This window comes from Mauremys reevesii, linkage group 13 (genome assembly GCF_016161935.1).
Source record: "Mauremys reevesii isolate NIE-2019 linkage group 13, ASM1616193v1, whole genome shotgun sequence".
NCBI lineage: Eukaryota > Metazoa > Chordata > Testudines > Geoemydidae > Mauremys > Mauremys reevesii.
The window spans coordinates 49095448-49110602 of NC_052635.1; the positions used below are offsets into that span (position 1 = coordinate 49095448).

General features: G+C 52.4%; 1 protein-coding gene across 15 annotated transcripts in view; it reads right to left on the minus strand.

The window, feature by feature from the left end:
• CDH22 (cadherin 22) overlaps nucleotides 1–15155 on the minus strand; it is a 188539-nt gene that overhangs the window by 38131 nt on the left and 135253 nt on the right. For 10 of the 15 annotated variants that reach the window (XM_039498233.1, XM_039498234.1, XM_039498232.1 and 7 more), the window contains 2 exons: nucleotides 7675–7926; nucleotides 1428–5128 (listed from right to left, as the gene is read on the minus strand). The exons of 1 other annotated variant lie outside the window; for it this stretch is intronic. In XM_039498233.1, the coding sequence (XP_039354167.1) occupies nucleotides 4590–5128; nucleotides 7675–7926 (791 nt within the window). In that variant the 3' untranslated portion in view covers nucleotides 1428–4589. Of the gene's footprint in view, nucleotides 1–1427; nucleotides 5129–7674; nucleotides 7927–15155 lie in introns of those variants that run through there. 4 more of the 15 variants (XR_005587787.1, XR_005587786.1, XM_039498236.1 and 1 more) reach the window with 2 other exon arrangements.

A 15155-nucleotide genomic window follows, 5' to 3' on the forward strand; every position in this document is an offset into this window, starting at 1 on the left:
CATCATTTGTTCAAATTAAGACAGAAAACTCAACCTTTTTCTGAGGAACAAAAACAGCGTTTTTTTCATGCCAAGTGCCAGCGACAGGGGGGCAGGAACCTGTGGCGGCGGACACAGCAAGGCGCTTCAGTTCCACACCCTCTCATTGCTCAGGCACAGCAGAAGGATTTTGCTCAAACTTTCCAAACAAACTCACCTCTGGATGGCAGGGCCGGCTCCAGCATTTTTGCTGCCCGAAGTGGCGGAAAAAAAAAAAAAAGCCATGATCGGTGGCACTTCGGCAGCAGCTCTACCGCCACCGCTTCATTCTTCAGCGGCAATTCAGCGGCAGGTCCTTCCCTCCAAGAGGGACTGAGGGACCCGCCCCCGAATTGCAGCTGAAGAGCCAGACATGCCGCTTTCTGTTGGCTGTCCCAGACACCTCCTTGCTGCGCTGGTGCCTGGAGCCGGCCCGGCTGGATGGCGCCTGGGAAGCTCATCCACTGAGCTCTGATGGTGAAAATGATACATGCGTCTCCATGGCTGCAAAGATCCATCCTGCTCCAATACCTCGGGTGTAACGTAGTAATAACACCTAGTACTTATGTGCCACGTTTCACCCCCAAGGTGGCTCATGCACATGGCCAGGCAAGCAAAGGAGGCATCGTGCAGTACACAGAACAGAGGGGAAATGGTCCACATGCTCCACTGCAGGCACAACTGGCAACTTCAAAATGTGGGCCTCCTTGTGTGCACTCACAAAACGAACTGCAGGTGGAAATCAAGTCCCTGTGCACTCAATTGCTGGCTTGTGCCCACAGCCAGGTCAGAGGTACAAATATGCACATTTGTCTCTGAGGCTCAAAAAGTGAAAGAATAAATCACTCCAAGGACAAGCAGGCGGCCCAGCGGAAATGCACTCCATGAAGCAACAGACCATTCCTCGTCTCCCGGTGCCACAGTGGCTCCTGTGGAGCAGCAAGCCTGACAGACGTGCGCTATCGACTAGTCACAACACACGCTGAATACCTGCTGTCACTCCAACGCAACAGGGCTTCCTCCTCCCGAAGAGCTGGAGTGAGACAGGCCCATTTTATCATCATCACTCGACCTTTTTCTGGGAGAAACTTTTTCTGAGGAGCATTTTAATAAAAAGCTGGAAATATCCAGTCAAGCAATGGCCTGTCGCTGGGAATCTGTACAGAGAGCAAACTGATTCTGCAGCCTGCTCTCTGCTGCAGCATGGCCTGGGCTTGCTGTGTCCATAGTCTGCATGACAGGATTCCTCTCCTGCTTGCAGGGTGCCCTGCCCCCCTTGGTGAGCTGTCGTTTACTAAGCCACATTAAAAATACCGTACAAGAAAAGGAAACAAAACAAGATAAACTAAATCAGACTTGGGCTAGACGACAAGGAAATAATTTATTTCCGGGTCCTAAAAAGACCTTGACAAAATAACAAGGATGAGAAAATCAACCTCCTGATTTTGTTTGGATAGAGGGAAAAAAGCAAAGTGACGCCATCAAACACCCAAACAGTCTGCCAGCTCCTTCCTGTAGGGGGTGCTCATGAGCACAGTGTGGTGTGGGAGTGACGCCAGCAGGGTTGCCTGGGCACCTCTGCAACCTGATCCCAGACAGGAGCTGAGCTGGGCTGCTCCAGACCATTGCATTTACAGATGGAATTAAAAATAAAAATGCAGAAGAGGTTGTGTGTGTTGGGGAGGGGTTGGCTGGTTCAGGATGCACAAGTGGAAGCCAGTTTGGTAATTCAGAATACATACCCTGTAAGACTGCATCCTCTGCTTAGACAATCCCTGGCAATTGCATGAGGCCCTTCCTAAAGCAAAGGCCAGTTCAGCAGGGGATTGGGCAGAGTGGTTCATTGTCCCAGAGGGAAAACACAAAAAAGTTCCTGAGGAAAGAGAGGCCTTTCTCCATTCTCTTACTCCTGGATTGGTGGCATTGTCTGGGAGTGACTGAGCATGCTCAAAGGCGATGCTTTGGGGGCAGGAGGAACAGCTACCGAGTAAAGCCCGTCTGAATGCCTGGTAAACGAAACAGGCCATTTATCTGGCTGCTTCTCTAAAATCAGTGGGGAAAAATCACAGTAAAGGACTAACAAGACAACGTGTAGCATCCAGGACATGAGAGACTTGCACAGATACCAAGAGAGGGGCGGCTCCCCCAGCCTTTGCAGCCATACTGAGACCCAGAGAGATGAGCAACTCTGCTTGTTCAAAGTTTAAATGCTGAATTCCGGCTGCCTTGGGAGAGTCTCCCAAAAAACACCTGAGTTGGGGACTCAGCTGCTTAACAGCATGTGAGCCTTGAGTGGCTGCAGCAGGGGAGGGGGAACCTGTTGTTGCAGGAGCAACAGGCAGAGACTATTATTTTTCTAACATGTCCTTCTAGCCCCCTCCATACCACAGCATGGGGCTCTCTCTACAGCTCAGGGCAATACAAGCTACTGGGAACCAGAACACAATATAAAATGAACATGCACATACATTTATATTCAAACACGGTCTCCAAGGAATTGGCAACTGGGATAGAAAACACTGTGGCTAGGCTAAGGGGACAAACCCAATGACTATGACAAGCCTTGGCAGGCCTTATCAGTTATGTATCAATTACAACATTGATTTTTCCCATATCAGCAGATAAGCTGCTGTAGCCAGAGCTACACAAGAAGCTGCTTGTGTGCCCTGCTGAACAGGACTCCGAAACGTTAGCTGGGATTTACTCTGAGAATGTCACTGATCTGAAGACATCCCTGCGATACTCAGCATGTCCCTCAAATGCCATTTCGTGGACCACGGCATTCGGACAGCCTCTGCTCTCCCACCTCATTGACCCCAGTTCTCATCGTCCAGCACTGCTCTTTGCCAGGCAGCTCCGAATTAACCACCCTATGTTTCCTGGTACTACATTGTGCTCATACTTTGATCACCCCCTTGGGGGACCGATGGCTCACACTCTCTGGTAAGTTTTCCTAAAGCCCCTGCTCGCCCTGAAATATAAACAGAACTCTTCGGCCAGCAGTTTCTGTGGAAACCTGAAGGGACTCTCATTCTAGGGCAAACTTGCAACAACAACAACAACAACAACAAAAAGTTGGGTTTGGGGGATAGCGTGGCTTGGCTTTGCTGATGGCGTGTGGTGTCTGGCACCTCCACAAGGCCTGATCCCAGAGCTGGGGTGGACTTGTCATCAAAGGCTGTGATCAACTGACTGATATTCAGTGGCTGAGGTGAAATGAGTTGTTAGTGTTGTCAGGCCTGTGCCTGCTGGAAAGCCCATCCACCTCACACCCACAAACGCAGCTGGCACTACTTGCCACTCTTGTTGGTTGCAGACTGTGGCTCAAGAACTGAATAGGCCAAGGAGGCTCACTCCTTTCTCAGCCATCCAGGCTACCTCATTCGGGGATGCTGCAGCAGGCTGGCTGAAGTGCTGTGCCTGTGAGAGCGTACACTGCAACCCATACGAACATGAGACATCAGGCCCTGGGACTGGCTGAGAACTTCCCACACAAAGCGCTGTGCTGTAGGGGTGCTTTGCATTCCCTCTACTGTTACCTCTACGACATGGGCTCAGAGAGCTTCCTCCTCCACATTTCAGCATCACTGCCCACAGTCCAGCCACATAGTCGTATCCTGTATTAGTGATATCACAGTTTGTTGGCATGGGGATCATTGGGATGCCAGAGCCTCAGAACAATGACTTCACTGTGGGTTAAGCAGGAGGGGTAGATGTTGGCATAAACATAAATATCTGTGATACATGGCAAAAACGGACAGGAAAATTCTAATAAAACCCATGAGGTGAAACCCAAGCCCAGACCCTAATGTAAAAACCTCTCTTTAAAGGGACCCTGACCTAGGAATTAGCACCCAGGACCTCCAAAACTCAGCAAATGTAAACTGCTCCACTGAGTGTAAGCAGCTGGGATTCTGCACAGAAACACCAGCTCGCCACAACTAGAGGAACCGCAATACAAGGAAAGTCAGTAAATATAAAGGGGGAGAAAACAGAATAAAAGTTAAAAGCTGGTTTCGCTCTGCAAGGAAAGCTCTTAAAAATCAAAGCACATTAAATGCTCTGAATCAAGTGACAAAAACAATTTAGACAACAAAAAGCTTCTCTTTCTTTCTTCCTCTCCTTAACTGGGCTCATTGGACAGATCGATTTAAATGATAATTTGTGGGGGAAAATCCCGTCCAAATTTTCTTGAATTAGATTTTCTCTTTCTTAAATTAACATGGAGTGCTTTAATGGAGATTGCTATGAAAGCGATTAGGATGGTAACAACAGCTCCTTTGGGCACTTCAGCCTCGCTATGTGTGTGCTACAGAGCCTCTAATGAGAGGCGGCTAACAAAGAGCACATCATAAAGCCATCACTCGCCCTGTCCAAAATGGTCCTTGATGCCTCTCCTTCCATGCCAGGGTGGGTAGTGGAGGGACTCTGCTATCTGGATGACATATTGTCCTTATTGTTTGACCTGAGCTTGCTTCCGCAGCAGCCCTCGAAGACATGGGAAGCCTGGAGAATCCCCAAGTCTGGAAATCATTGTCTCCGTCTCATTGTGGGTTTTTGGTTAATTGTGGCTAGGATTCTTCGCTCTCCTCCTCACCTTTATGCCCGGCGTAGAGAGCCGCCAGCTGCCGGAAGCGCGGCCCCCAGCTGCTCAGATAGGAGAAGTCCTGTTCTGAGCTGGTGGACCAGGTGTTGATGGAGCTCAAGGACAGGACAGGGGAGTCTGAGCCCTCGAAGGCATAGGTTTGGAACGAATCGTATGGTGGGACAGACAGATCCTCGTCTGCCTGATCCACCTTCCTGCTGATGTAGTCTCTGAACATGGAGAAGTCCAGGTCTGGGTTCTGGAACCACTGTGGGAGAGCATGGAGCTCGGAGGGCAGGTTACCAGTCATGCCCCCATCTCCTGGCCCTCCCCCGCCGTCGCCGCCTTTGAGCTCACTGAAGTCATAGAGGCTGCGTAGGGCTGACATGTCGTAGGCCTCGGTGTCCTGCTCCCCACCCCCCTCATCATTGTACTTGATGACATTGTCCCTCATGTCCTCATCCTCCTCTGATGTCAGGTGGCTCTTGTGGTGTCGCTTCAGAGTGAGGATTAGGAGAACCAGCACTGGAGAGGGAAAGAGCCATCAGTGGGGCAGGACGCCCGGGAGACGAGCTAGGGGAGAGGGCAGAGCGTGAGCGGCTCCCTCTCTAGCAGTGGAGGCGCTGCCTGCATTCAGGGCTGGTGTGCAGGGCAAGGGACATGGCGCCCAAATGGCCCATTCATGGCGGAAGAACATGCCCCCAGGGAGGGAAGGCCAGAGCTGCAGCCCTCTTGGCTGGTGAGACTTGGCATCACTGGCCAGTTCGCCAGTTGAGGGCCAGGCCCATAGCAACGACATTCCCTGGGTCCCCAGTGGGGGACAGTGCAGGCTGCAGCTAGTGCTGGTCTCTGTGGTGTGTTCCAGGGAACTGGGGCAGCCGCATTCTCCATGCTGCACAGCCACCAGGGCACTCACCCCCCAGGAGGGGAAAGTGCAACAGAGACGGAAGGATGGGTTCTGAGAGAGACAAGGAGGAAAGGGGGAGCAGGGCATGGCAGCAGCAGAATGGCTGGAGGGTGATTCTGGAGCAGATGGCACAGAGTGGGAGCAGCAAGATGCAGATGAGTCCTGGATTATCAGCTATTCAGCCATCACCTTTAGCACACTGATGTGCACTTTATTCGTTTGTGGGCAATTAGGCAGAAATTTGTTTGCACTGCGTTGGAAAATGAAACCGATGTAAAGTGCACCCTGTGGAAAGGGTTTTCTAAAGAAGACTTTTCCAGCAACGCCCGGGGTCCTGCATGTTCCCTGACGATGCTCAGCCAGCAGGGACACCACAAGGTGGGAAGTGACTCTGTTGATCATCTCCGTTATTTTAAACATGAGCTCCTCCCTTGACATGTGCGAAGAGGCCTGTGTGTGCAGGCCTCCCTCTGCCTGTGACCCAGTCTGTGCCTGCCCAAACAAGGGAGGAGGAATGCTGTGTGGGGGGGGGATCATCCTGCCCGATGTAACCACTGCCACCCCCAGAACAGGTCTCAGGAGCCGATGACACTCCCAGGCATGGAGCCTAACACTCAGGGAACAATTGATCAATCAGACCAATGGGAGAGACGGGGGCTCCTATGTATCAGAGTCATGACAGGGACTCGGACAACAATCATATTCCTTGTTTATTTAGATCTTAATGCTGACCCACCCCCACAAGGCCTTTCACTGGACAACGTCTTGCTGTGTCCAAGTCTCCTGTCACTGTTACCTTCCCTGGCTTCCTCTGTGTGCTTGGGACCCTGCTTGTCTTCAGTTAGACCGTGAGCAACTCAGGGCAGGGCTCAGCCCTGGGTGCCATTGCAACAGAAGCACTGTCCCTTCTCTGCATAAGGAGCTCTCTGAGGTGCCAGCACAAGGAGTGTTAAAAAAACAGCTAGCACAACACTCCAGCTTTTGCCTGTGTACCATGTGGTGATGCAGGATGCTGGTCCATCTGCAGGTGGCTTGGGACACTTCCATAAACCAAGTTCTGGAGGCTCTCAGCCTGTTCCCTGGCAGAGGCCAGCCTGGGACTTGGCATGGAATCAGGGCCACCCAGAGGATTTAGGGGGCCTGGGGTCTTCGGTGGCGGGGGGCCCCCCCCAACGCCGAATAGCCGCCGAAGACCCAGCACTTCGGCAGCGGGTCCCAGAGCGGAAGGACCCCCCGCCGTGGGTCTTTGGGGCACTTCGGCGGCAGGTCCCAGAGCGGAAGGACCCCCCGCCGTGGGTCTTTGGGGCACTTCGGCAGCGGGTCCCAGAGCGGAAGGACCCCCCGCCGTGGGTCTTTGGGGCACTTCGGCAGTGGGTCCCAGAGTGGAAGGACCCCCCGCCGTGGGTCTTTGAGGCACTTCGGCAGCGGGTCCCAGAGCGGAAGGACCCCCCGCCGTGGGTCTTTGGGGCACTTCGGCAGCGGGTCCCAGAGCGGAAGGACCCCCCGCCGTGGGTCTTTGGGGCACTTCGGCAGCGGGTCCCAGAGCGGAAGGACCCCCCGCCGTGGGTCTTTGGGGCACTTCGGCAGCGGGTCCCAGAGTGGAAGGACCCCCCGCCGCGGGTCTTTGGGGCACTTCGGCAGCAGGTCCCAGAGCGGAAGGACCCCCCGTCGCTGAAGACCCGGAGCGGAAGAAGCTCCAGGGGCCCAGGCCCCGCAAGAGTTTTCCAGGGCCCCTGGAGCGAGTGAAGGACCCCGCTCCAGGGGCCCCGAAAAATTCTCATGGGGGCCCCTGTGGGGCCTGGGGCAAATTGCCCCACTTGCCACCCCCCTCCCCCGGGCGGCCCTGCATGGAATGGGCTCCATGCACAGAGGCTTCTCTGGATGGAGGGGTTCCTGTCTGAAATCAGCTCTGTCAGGCTTCTCCCTGCAGGACAGGTGAATTTACTGCCTCTCCCGCTCTGCAGAAAACCATCAAGGAGTCAGGTGGCAAAGGTGAGAAGCTGCTGTCGGGCGGGTGCCAAATAGCAGGGACATTCCAGCCCAGAGACAGCTGCACTCACTGATGTGTATGCGAGAGGATGGGAGAAAGAGAAGCGAGATGTAGGGGAGGGTGGAGGGAGGAGAGGAAGAGCACGGCTAAAGAGAGGCAGGCTGGGACACTCACCGATCAGGATGAGGATGCAAACCAAGAGTGCGATGAGAGCTCCGGGGCTCAGCGTTGCCGACATGACGTAGGCTGTGCTGTTACAGGACTGGATGGCCCCTGTGCTGTCACAACCACACACCCGGATGGTCAGAGTCCCCGTGCTGCTCAGGGCGGGAGGCCCACTGTCCACCACCAGAATGGGAAGGAAGTAAATGTCCTGCTCCTGGCGGTTAAAGCCCACTCTCTGCGTGTGCACCGCGGCTGTGTTGTCTGGAAAGAGCAAGAAACCCACAGGCAGTATCACCGCCAGTGCCCACAGAGAGCTTCACCAAACAGCCCCGGCCCCCTACTGCCAGCCTGAGACAAGCATGCCATCCCAACCACCCTCCTCACCATGCTGCTCCTCCCACGCTTCCTCTGGCTCTGCCATTGGAAAAAGCAGCAATGCCTCCACTCCACCAGTGGGCCCGACAGGCATCCTCAAACATGTAGAGCAGGTGCCTATGCACCCAGCTGGCATGCACACTCCCGCGGGAGCTGGCCTCTTCCGACTGCACTGAAAATACGGCCTAGGAGTCTGGTTTGCCTGAATTCCCACACAAGCCCAGTGGTCTGTGGCAGTCTGGCACCCTAAACCAAGTGCATGGCACAAAAGTGAGACTAATAGTGACAGAGGGAGATGGGAGGCAGCAGCAGCAGATGGCTATCAAACACACGGGTAAATAACACAAGGAAAGCAGAGGAAGCACAAATATTTTCAGAAAACCTTCTGATCGCTCTGGTGTCCATGACGAGGTTCTCCTGGAGCAAGTTACCAGGCCTCAGACACTGAGAGGGGATCAAAGATACAGCTCCTGGGCCAACTGGCTCAGCCCCTTAGCCAGGCAGGACTCGGGGGAGGACAGGAGCAGTCTGAAACAACGTTTTCCTTGTCCCCATGTGTCAACATGCACCTGGAACCATGGGCCAGGCCTATTGAGAGATTCCAAGGCCAACAGGGGCCATTATAATTTCCTAATCTGACCTTCTGCATTACACAGGCCACAGAACTTCCCCAGAACGATTTCTAGACAAGACCTAGGTCTTAGTCTGAGGTTCGGGAGTGCTTCAGGGCCACCTCCGAGCTTCCTAAGGAGCAGGAGGAACTCTTCGTAAGCTTCCAGCCAGTCATGTCTTCTGCCACCCCAGCCTCAAGGTGCTTTAACAATATTTAAAGAACACAATCCATACCAAGGAGAACAGAGAGTAACAACCAACCCCCAGGCAAACAGCAGCCATCCGCTGTAATGCCAGCTGCTTCCTGACACTGGCCTGGAAACTGGGAGAGTGATTCTGGCCCATGATCCAAGCTATCTGGAGCAACAGGACTGGGGAAGGGGGATGAGTGACGGCATGGCTGCCTTTCCCCACTTCTGGACAGTCCTCACCACAGGAAAGCAGAAGAGAAGAAATACAGGAGGACCACCTGCACTACCAATGGAAGAATTGTAACCAAATGTCAGAAGTGGCTGCTGAATCTGCCTGCCCTCTTTACTGAAATGTAAATGGCCCACTGACAGCAGGGTGGCCTGCTGAATGCAAACTCCCTCCCTATCCCAGCTGATGTTTGCTGGCCTGAGTCCTTTCTGTATCAATCAGCTTTTTGATCGGCAAAGACATCTGCTCTAATTGTGGCTGTTGTGTCGCCTGCCATTATGGAAACGGGCATATGGACTGGGAGCTGTGCGGGCTGAGAAGTCACTGACGGGGCAGCATCTGTGCGAGTCAGGGACAATGTGCTGACCATGCAAAAACCAGGAAGTAAAGAGTCCATGGAGTTTGGTGTTGTTCCTGCTTTGAGCAGGGGGGTTGGACTAGGTGACCTCCTGAAGTCTCTACCAACCCTGATAGTCTATGATTCTATGAGCTGTGGCCATGGGAAAGGCCTATGACCAGGAGATCGGGACAGGCCTTAGAGAAGTTGTGAAAGAGCAAGAGGAGCACAATGGAAACAAACCAATGGGCAGAGAACATTATGGTGAGGGCAGAACCCACCAGCAGCCAGGGGCCGACTTCCGTCCTGATCCGGCGGTGCAATGGGGCCAGAAACAAGAGAATCTGGCCCCATGGGAACTGCCCCAGAGTTCTTGGGTTGCACAGAGCTGGTCTAGTGGCTCTACCGCTCCCCCTTGGCAGGCCTGGGAGTAGTTGGGGAAAATGAGGCATGGCAGGACTGTCTCAATGCCCAGCTCTTCTTGGGATCCTGGAATAGGCCCTTGCTTAGGTAGAGGCTGGAGAAGCCGAGGCTGCTCTAACTTACACCAGGGACTATCGGCGCCACAAAGGGGGAACAGAGTCCTGTGCTGAGCAGTTCGGTCACACCCAAGAACTGGGGTCAGGGCTCACCCTGCCACTGTCCTGATGTGTGTCACAGCATCACTTAGTCACACACACTTTGGCCTGAACACTTTCTGGCAAGGTCCCTGTTTTCCAGGGCTTGGTCTCCTGAGTGAGACTCTGCAGCAGACTCAGGTACATTATGAGGTTTTATTGACTAAATACATCAATGCTGGAAGTAGTCAGCACAGGTTCCCTTCTGGCACTTCCTGGGATATTCTGCTCCTCTCTCGTCACTTCCCTACTGAGGGCAGGTGACTTTTATAGCCTTCTTCCACCACTCATGCTCATACTCCTGCCTGTTGTGCAGGCTGGTCGCCCCTGTGGTCGTCTTCCATCCACAATAACTGCAAGAGCCAGCTTACCGATCTAGCTCTTGCGTCTCATTGCCTAGCCTCACATCCCCCAACTGGTTCTTAACTGGAGCAACCCGTACTGGGCCCCTTACGACCCCATTTCATTTCCTGTCACAGTGCCAACGACTCGACCATGTCAACATCCTCGTTTCCATTGCGGAGACATACTGATTTCCTTTCCTGGGGGTGCCCACGTCGCTGTTCAGTACATTACGATGGGCTGAATTACAGTTTTATGCACTCTGTCTTTTAACTTTATTGGTACCTTTTTGTCACAGAGAACTGGGGTCTGCTCCCACCACGCAGCTTTGGTTTTGTTCTGAGTATCACTCAGGAGGACACCATCAGCAGCAACCATTGACCCCAGTATTTAAATACTTTCAGGCTTCTAGGCAATTGGCCTGTGATGTCCTTGATAGTGAGTCCTCCTCCTGCAGGTAGCACAGCCTTGAGTCTAAGCCCAGCCCACTCACAACTACGTTGCCACTGTTCAAAGTTGGCTCATAGGGTCTCTCAATCTTCCGCACACATCTCTGAGTCCTCAGCGAACAGCATGTTCCCAAGCAGCTAGCTCCCTTCCTACCTTCTCATTTATCACGTCCATGACAGGCACAAACTAAAAGGGGGGCAACGCTGACCTGGAATTTCTCTCCTGTAGCCCCTGTTAGTTGGCTAGTCCCACCATTGTACATATCCGGGGTCAGACAAAGGTACCTTCTGGCACATTGGCTCTTGCGAACTCCACCAGGCTGGTTTGTTGGTACACAATCATACGCCTTTTCCAGGCCCACAAAGACCATACCCAGCTGCTCTCTCTTTTCTCTGAACTTCTCCATGAGTATTTGTAGCACAAATTCGGCATCAGATGTGCTCCTTCCCGACATGAATCCATATGGACTGTTCCAAATTTAAACCATTCCACAGAGATGCTTTTCAAAAGCCTTCTACCACACCTTCATAGCATGTGACATCAGCTTAAGTGGGGGATCATAAACACACAGTGTAATATCTCCTTTATGTTTAAAAACAGGCAACACAAAGCTTTGATGCCATTCACCTGGTGTTTTCCCTTTCTTCAGGGAGATTGCTCCCCTGTTATCACTTTGCCACAGTTCTCTGTATTACCAGCGGATAACTGCACTGCAGCCATTGTCAGGGAAGCCAGAGGCTTTGGCACCTGGGCAGGGGGCAGTTGGGATGTCCAGCACATGGGAAACAAGAAAAAGGCATCTCCTCTTCTCCTTAGGACACAGAACCTTCTTTAAAGAGCTCACTCAGAATGCGAAACACAGGGCAACAGATTAGCTATAGCACATGCCATAATGCTGACGTTATTCTGAACTCAGACAGGGCCAACATTCACAGGAATTCCTTTGAATAGACACCACACAAACAGATACTGGTTTTTTAACCATGTTTCAACGTATTAGAATTTCCCCTGGGATATGTTGTCAATGTGTCAATGCGAGTGCCAAGCTGGGTGAGGTCTCTCTGCAATTGAGCCCCACGAGCCTGCATCAGTGGCCGTGGCAGAGCAACCGGGTCTTTCACTGTGGCGTAGACGCACCCTTTATGACTCACGTGCCATGAGCTTTGTAATTCTCAAGTTGTTGCTCTTGTGGGATGGCCTGCCTCAGGGTATGTTACACTGCAATGGGGCTGGGCTGGGTCAGCTGGCTCGGGCTGAAGGGCTATTAAATTGCAGTGTAGACCTTGGAACTCAGGCTGGAGCTGGGGTCTGAGGTTGCATGGGGGGGCGTCTCAGAGCCGGGAGTTCCAACGTGAGCTCCAATGCCTACACTGCTATTTTGTAGCCCCACAGATCAAACCCCAGGAGCCCTGTGTGATGAAGTGGGGCTGTTCTTAATGTTTCCTCTGAATACCGTGTGGGTGCCTCAGTTTCTGGCTGACACTCTGTCTCCTGGCAACTAATGGCCCGGGCCCTTCCCCCCTGCAAGGGGATGCTAAAGGTGTGGGAGAACAAAGAGGTCAGGTGACCTCCTGGCCCAGCAAAGGAACTGAGCAGAGAAGGAGGGGCTGGAGGGGGTTTCAGTTTGGAGCTGGCTGGGGACGAGGAGTGAGGGCAGACGTGGGGGTCTGCCTCGCTGGGGCCCAGAATGGACCCGGCTGAGGGGTCCGGTTCTCTGTACCTACAAGCTCTGTTTTAGACCATGTTCCTGTCATCTAATAAACCTCTGTGTTACTGGCTGGCTGAGAGTCACGTCTGATTGCGAAGTGGGGGTGCAGGACCCTCTGGCTTCCCCAGGACCCCGCCTGGGTGGACTCGCTGTGGGAAGCGCACGGAGGGGCAGAGGATGCTGAATGCTCCAAGGAGAGACCCAGGAAGGTGAAGCCGTGTGAACTTCTTGCCCTGGAGACAGTCTGCTCCGAGGGAGAGGAGGCTCCCCAAAGTCCTGACTGGCTTTGTGGGGAGCAGTTCCAAAGCATCGCCCGGGGACTCCGTGACACCCTGTCTCTTGACCAGGGCTCTGAGACTTGGTGCCGCAGCTTTTACTACAGTGTAGATGCACCCTCAATTTCTGGGGTTGCCTGATAAAACATCTTTCATGAATGGGATGGAAAACGACATCTCTCAGAGGCGGGGGATGCTGTGAGAGGAAGCAGCAGCCTGTCTGTAGGAGTAAATGCTGAGGAGCTGCCATGAGCTGTGAAGTTTTGTTTATTGTTATGCAAACTACTTGCATACAGATAATAAGATCCTTAGCTTGCTGCTGCTGCTGCCTCGTCTGGCTGTGGTGTAGCAGGAGAAAGGGAGGTATAAACAATATTAACATCACTGTCATAGCAGGGGGCTAGGACTCCATCTCTGCCCAGTTTAGCTAGACACCAAGTTAGGTGCTTGGACACTGTGAAGTAACAGGATGGAGAAGCACGCTGTTATATTAATTTTAACAGAACACTTGCCAGTCCATGGGAAACTCAGAAGTTCTGCCCATCTGGACCCAATGGACATTATCAGGGGTTTGGGACATACCAGCAGGGAATATGCACAAGCCTACTAATAAGCCTGAGAACTTGGGGCAGAGAAATCTTGGCTCAGTGGGTCTGACCCTGGCCCCTGTCTGGGGCTTTCTGCTCACCGCCAGATCTGGGTGAGGGACTGGTGCCAGGCCAGCTCTCGCTCCGAGATGTTTCTTGGATAGGAGTTTTGAACTTTGGAGCTGTTCCAGTGTCTCAGGCAGACACCTATTTAGCTCTTTGTAAATATGTACTTAGCACCAGTTCCTAGTGTTGTTTGGGAAGCACATCAGAATGCTGACAACACCCATTTTGTTTACAGTCAGCTCCAGCTCAGGTTAGAGAAAGACCTGCTACAACACATCAATTTTCAAAATGATTTGTATAAATACAAAATACTCACTAGAAATACGCGAGTTCCTCAGTGAAAGGCAGCTACTAACTTCAGCTCTGATATTGATGGAACGACACATGCAGCACTTTGAATCACTGCGTCCATCCAACACTACCCCTCCCCCTCCCCCCGGAAGGCAAAGAGGAAGCATTTTGATTGTCCTGTCCACAAAGTCAAAACAAAAGCAGCCAACAACATTTAAATATTTCAGAGAGGCACAGCCCATGGAGGTGTTGGAGACCGTCCACAGACACACATAACTCAATAGCAGAGAGTGAGACAAAATTAAAAGACGAATACAAAACTCTTTATTTCAAACTGCCGAACACAACGTTTTCTCTCCCTGAGCAGGGCCAAGCAAGCACTGGATCCAGAGTGGAGACCCACACAGATCTTCATGGCTCTAACAAAAGCAGAAAAGGCCTGGTAGTTTATTGAGCTCATCACCAAGCCAACGCTGGACTATTGGTTAGACAGTCTGAGAGCTGCAACATTAGGCACTTTTCCCAGATATTCAGCCTCCATTTCCCTTTGCTCAGTTTAATCCCATAACTAACCCCACATCCCCTCCTTCTCTCCTTGCTTGGTGTTTACATCCTTCAGTAATTTGTAGACAGTTCTCCTGGCCCCTCTCCTTAGCTGTTGAATAGCCAAATAGTCACATGTATCCCTCTGTCTTCACAGGTCAGTCCTCTCCTCTGGCCCCATCATCATTATCTTTGTAATGGCTCTTCTCTGAGCATCCTCACATTTGCTAATTCCTCTGCAGAACTGCGATGCCTTGAGCAGAGGGCAGTATTCTCTCAGCAGGTACCATCCTACCAGTGCTGTGCCACAGATGATCATTGTGAAGGTAGTCCCAAAGCCACCACAGGGGTCAAAATTATCTTCTTGGTCCACAGCTTTTCAACTTTGAGGTGACAATGGGGTTATCTGTATGGTGAAGTATTTGGGGCTCTTCCATGCTGGCATGTGTTTGCTGCCTGGCACATGCGAGGCAGTAACTCTCGTATGCCTCATCCTCTGCTTGTGAAGCCCACAAACCATTTTTTCCCCTCGCTACCATCTTACATTTCAAGCACTTCCCTTCTGTGCTGTCCCCAGATTGCCACGTACTGCCCTCCTCCTAATCACCTGGGCGACTGCTTCCCACATACGCCACGTCACTTTTCCAGAGAGAGTCCTCTGTTATTTCCTGCCCATGTCTCGCTCGCCTTGAGGACCAGACTAATAAAACAGGGCCCAAATCTGCGTGAACGAAGTGTCCAGAACCCAGCCCTTGTTACTGGTACAGAACAGGAAAGCTTGGGAACACGAGCTAGTCACAATGATGCCCATGTCATAACCAGATGTAGTAAAACAGTTAAGTCTCTCGGAGTCTTTCTGCAAACAGA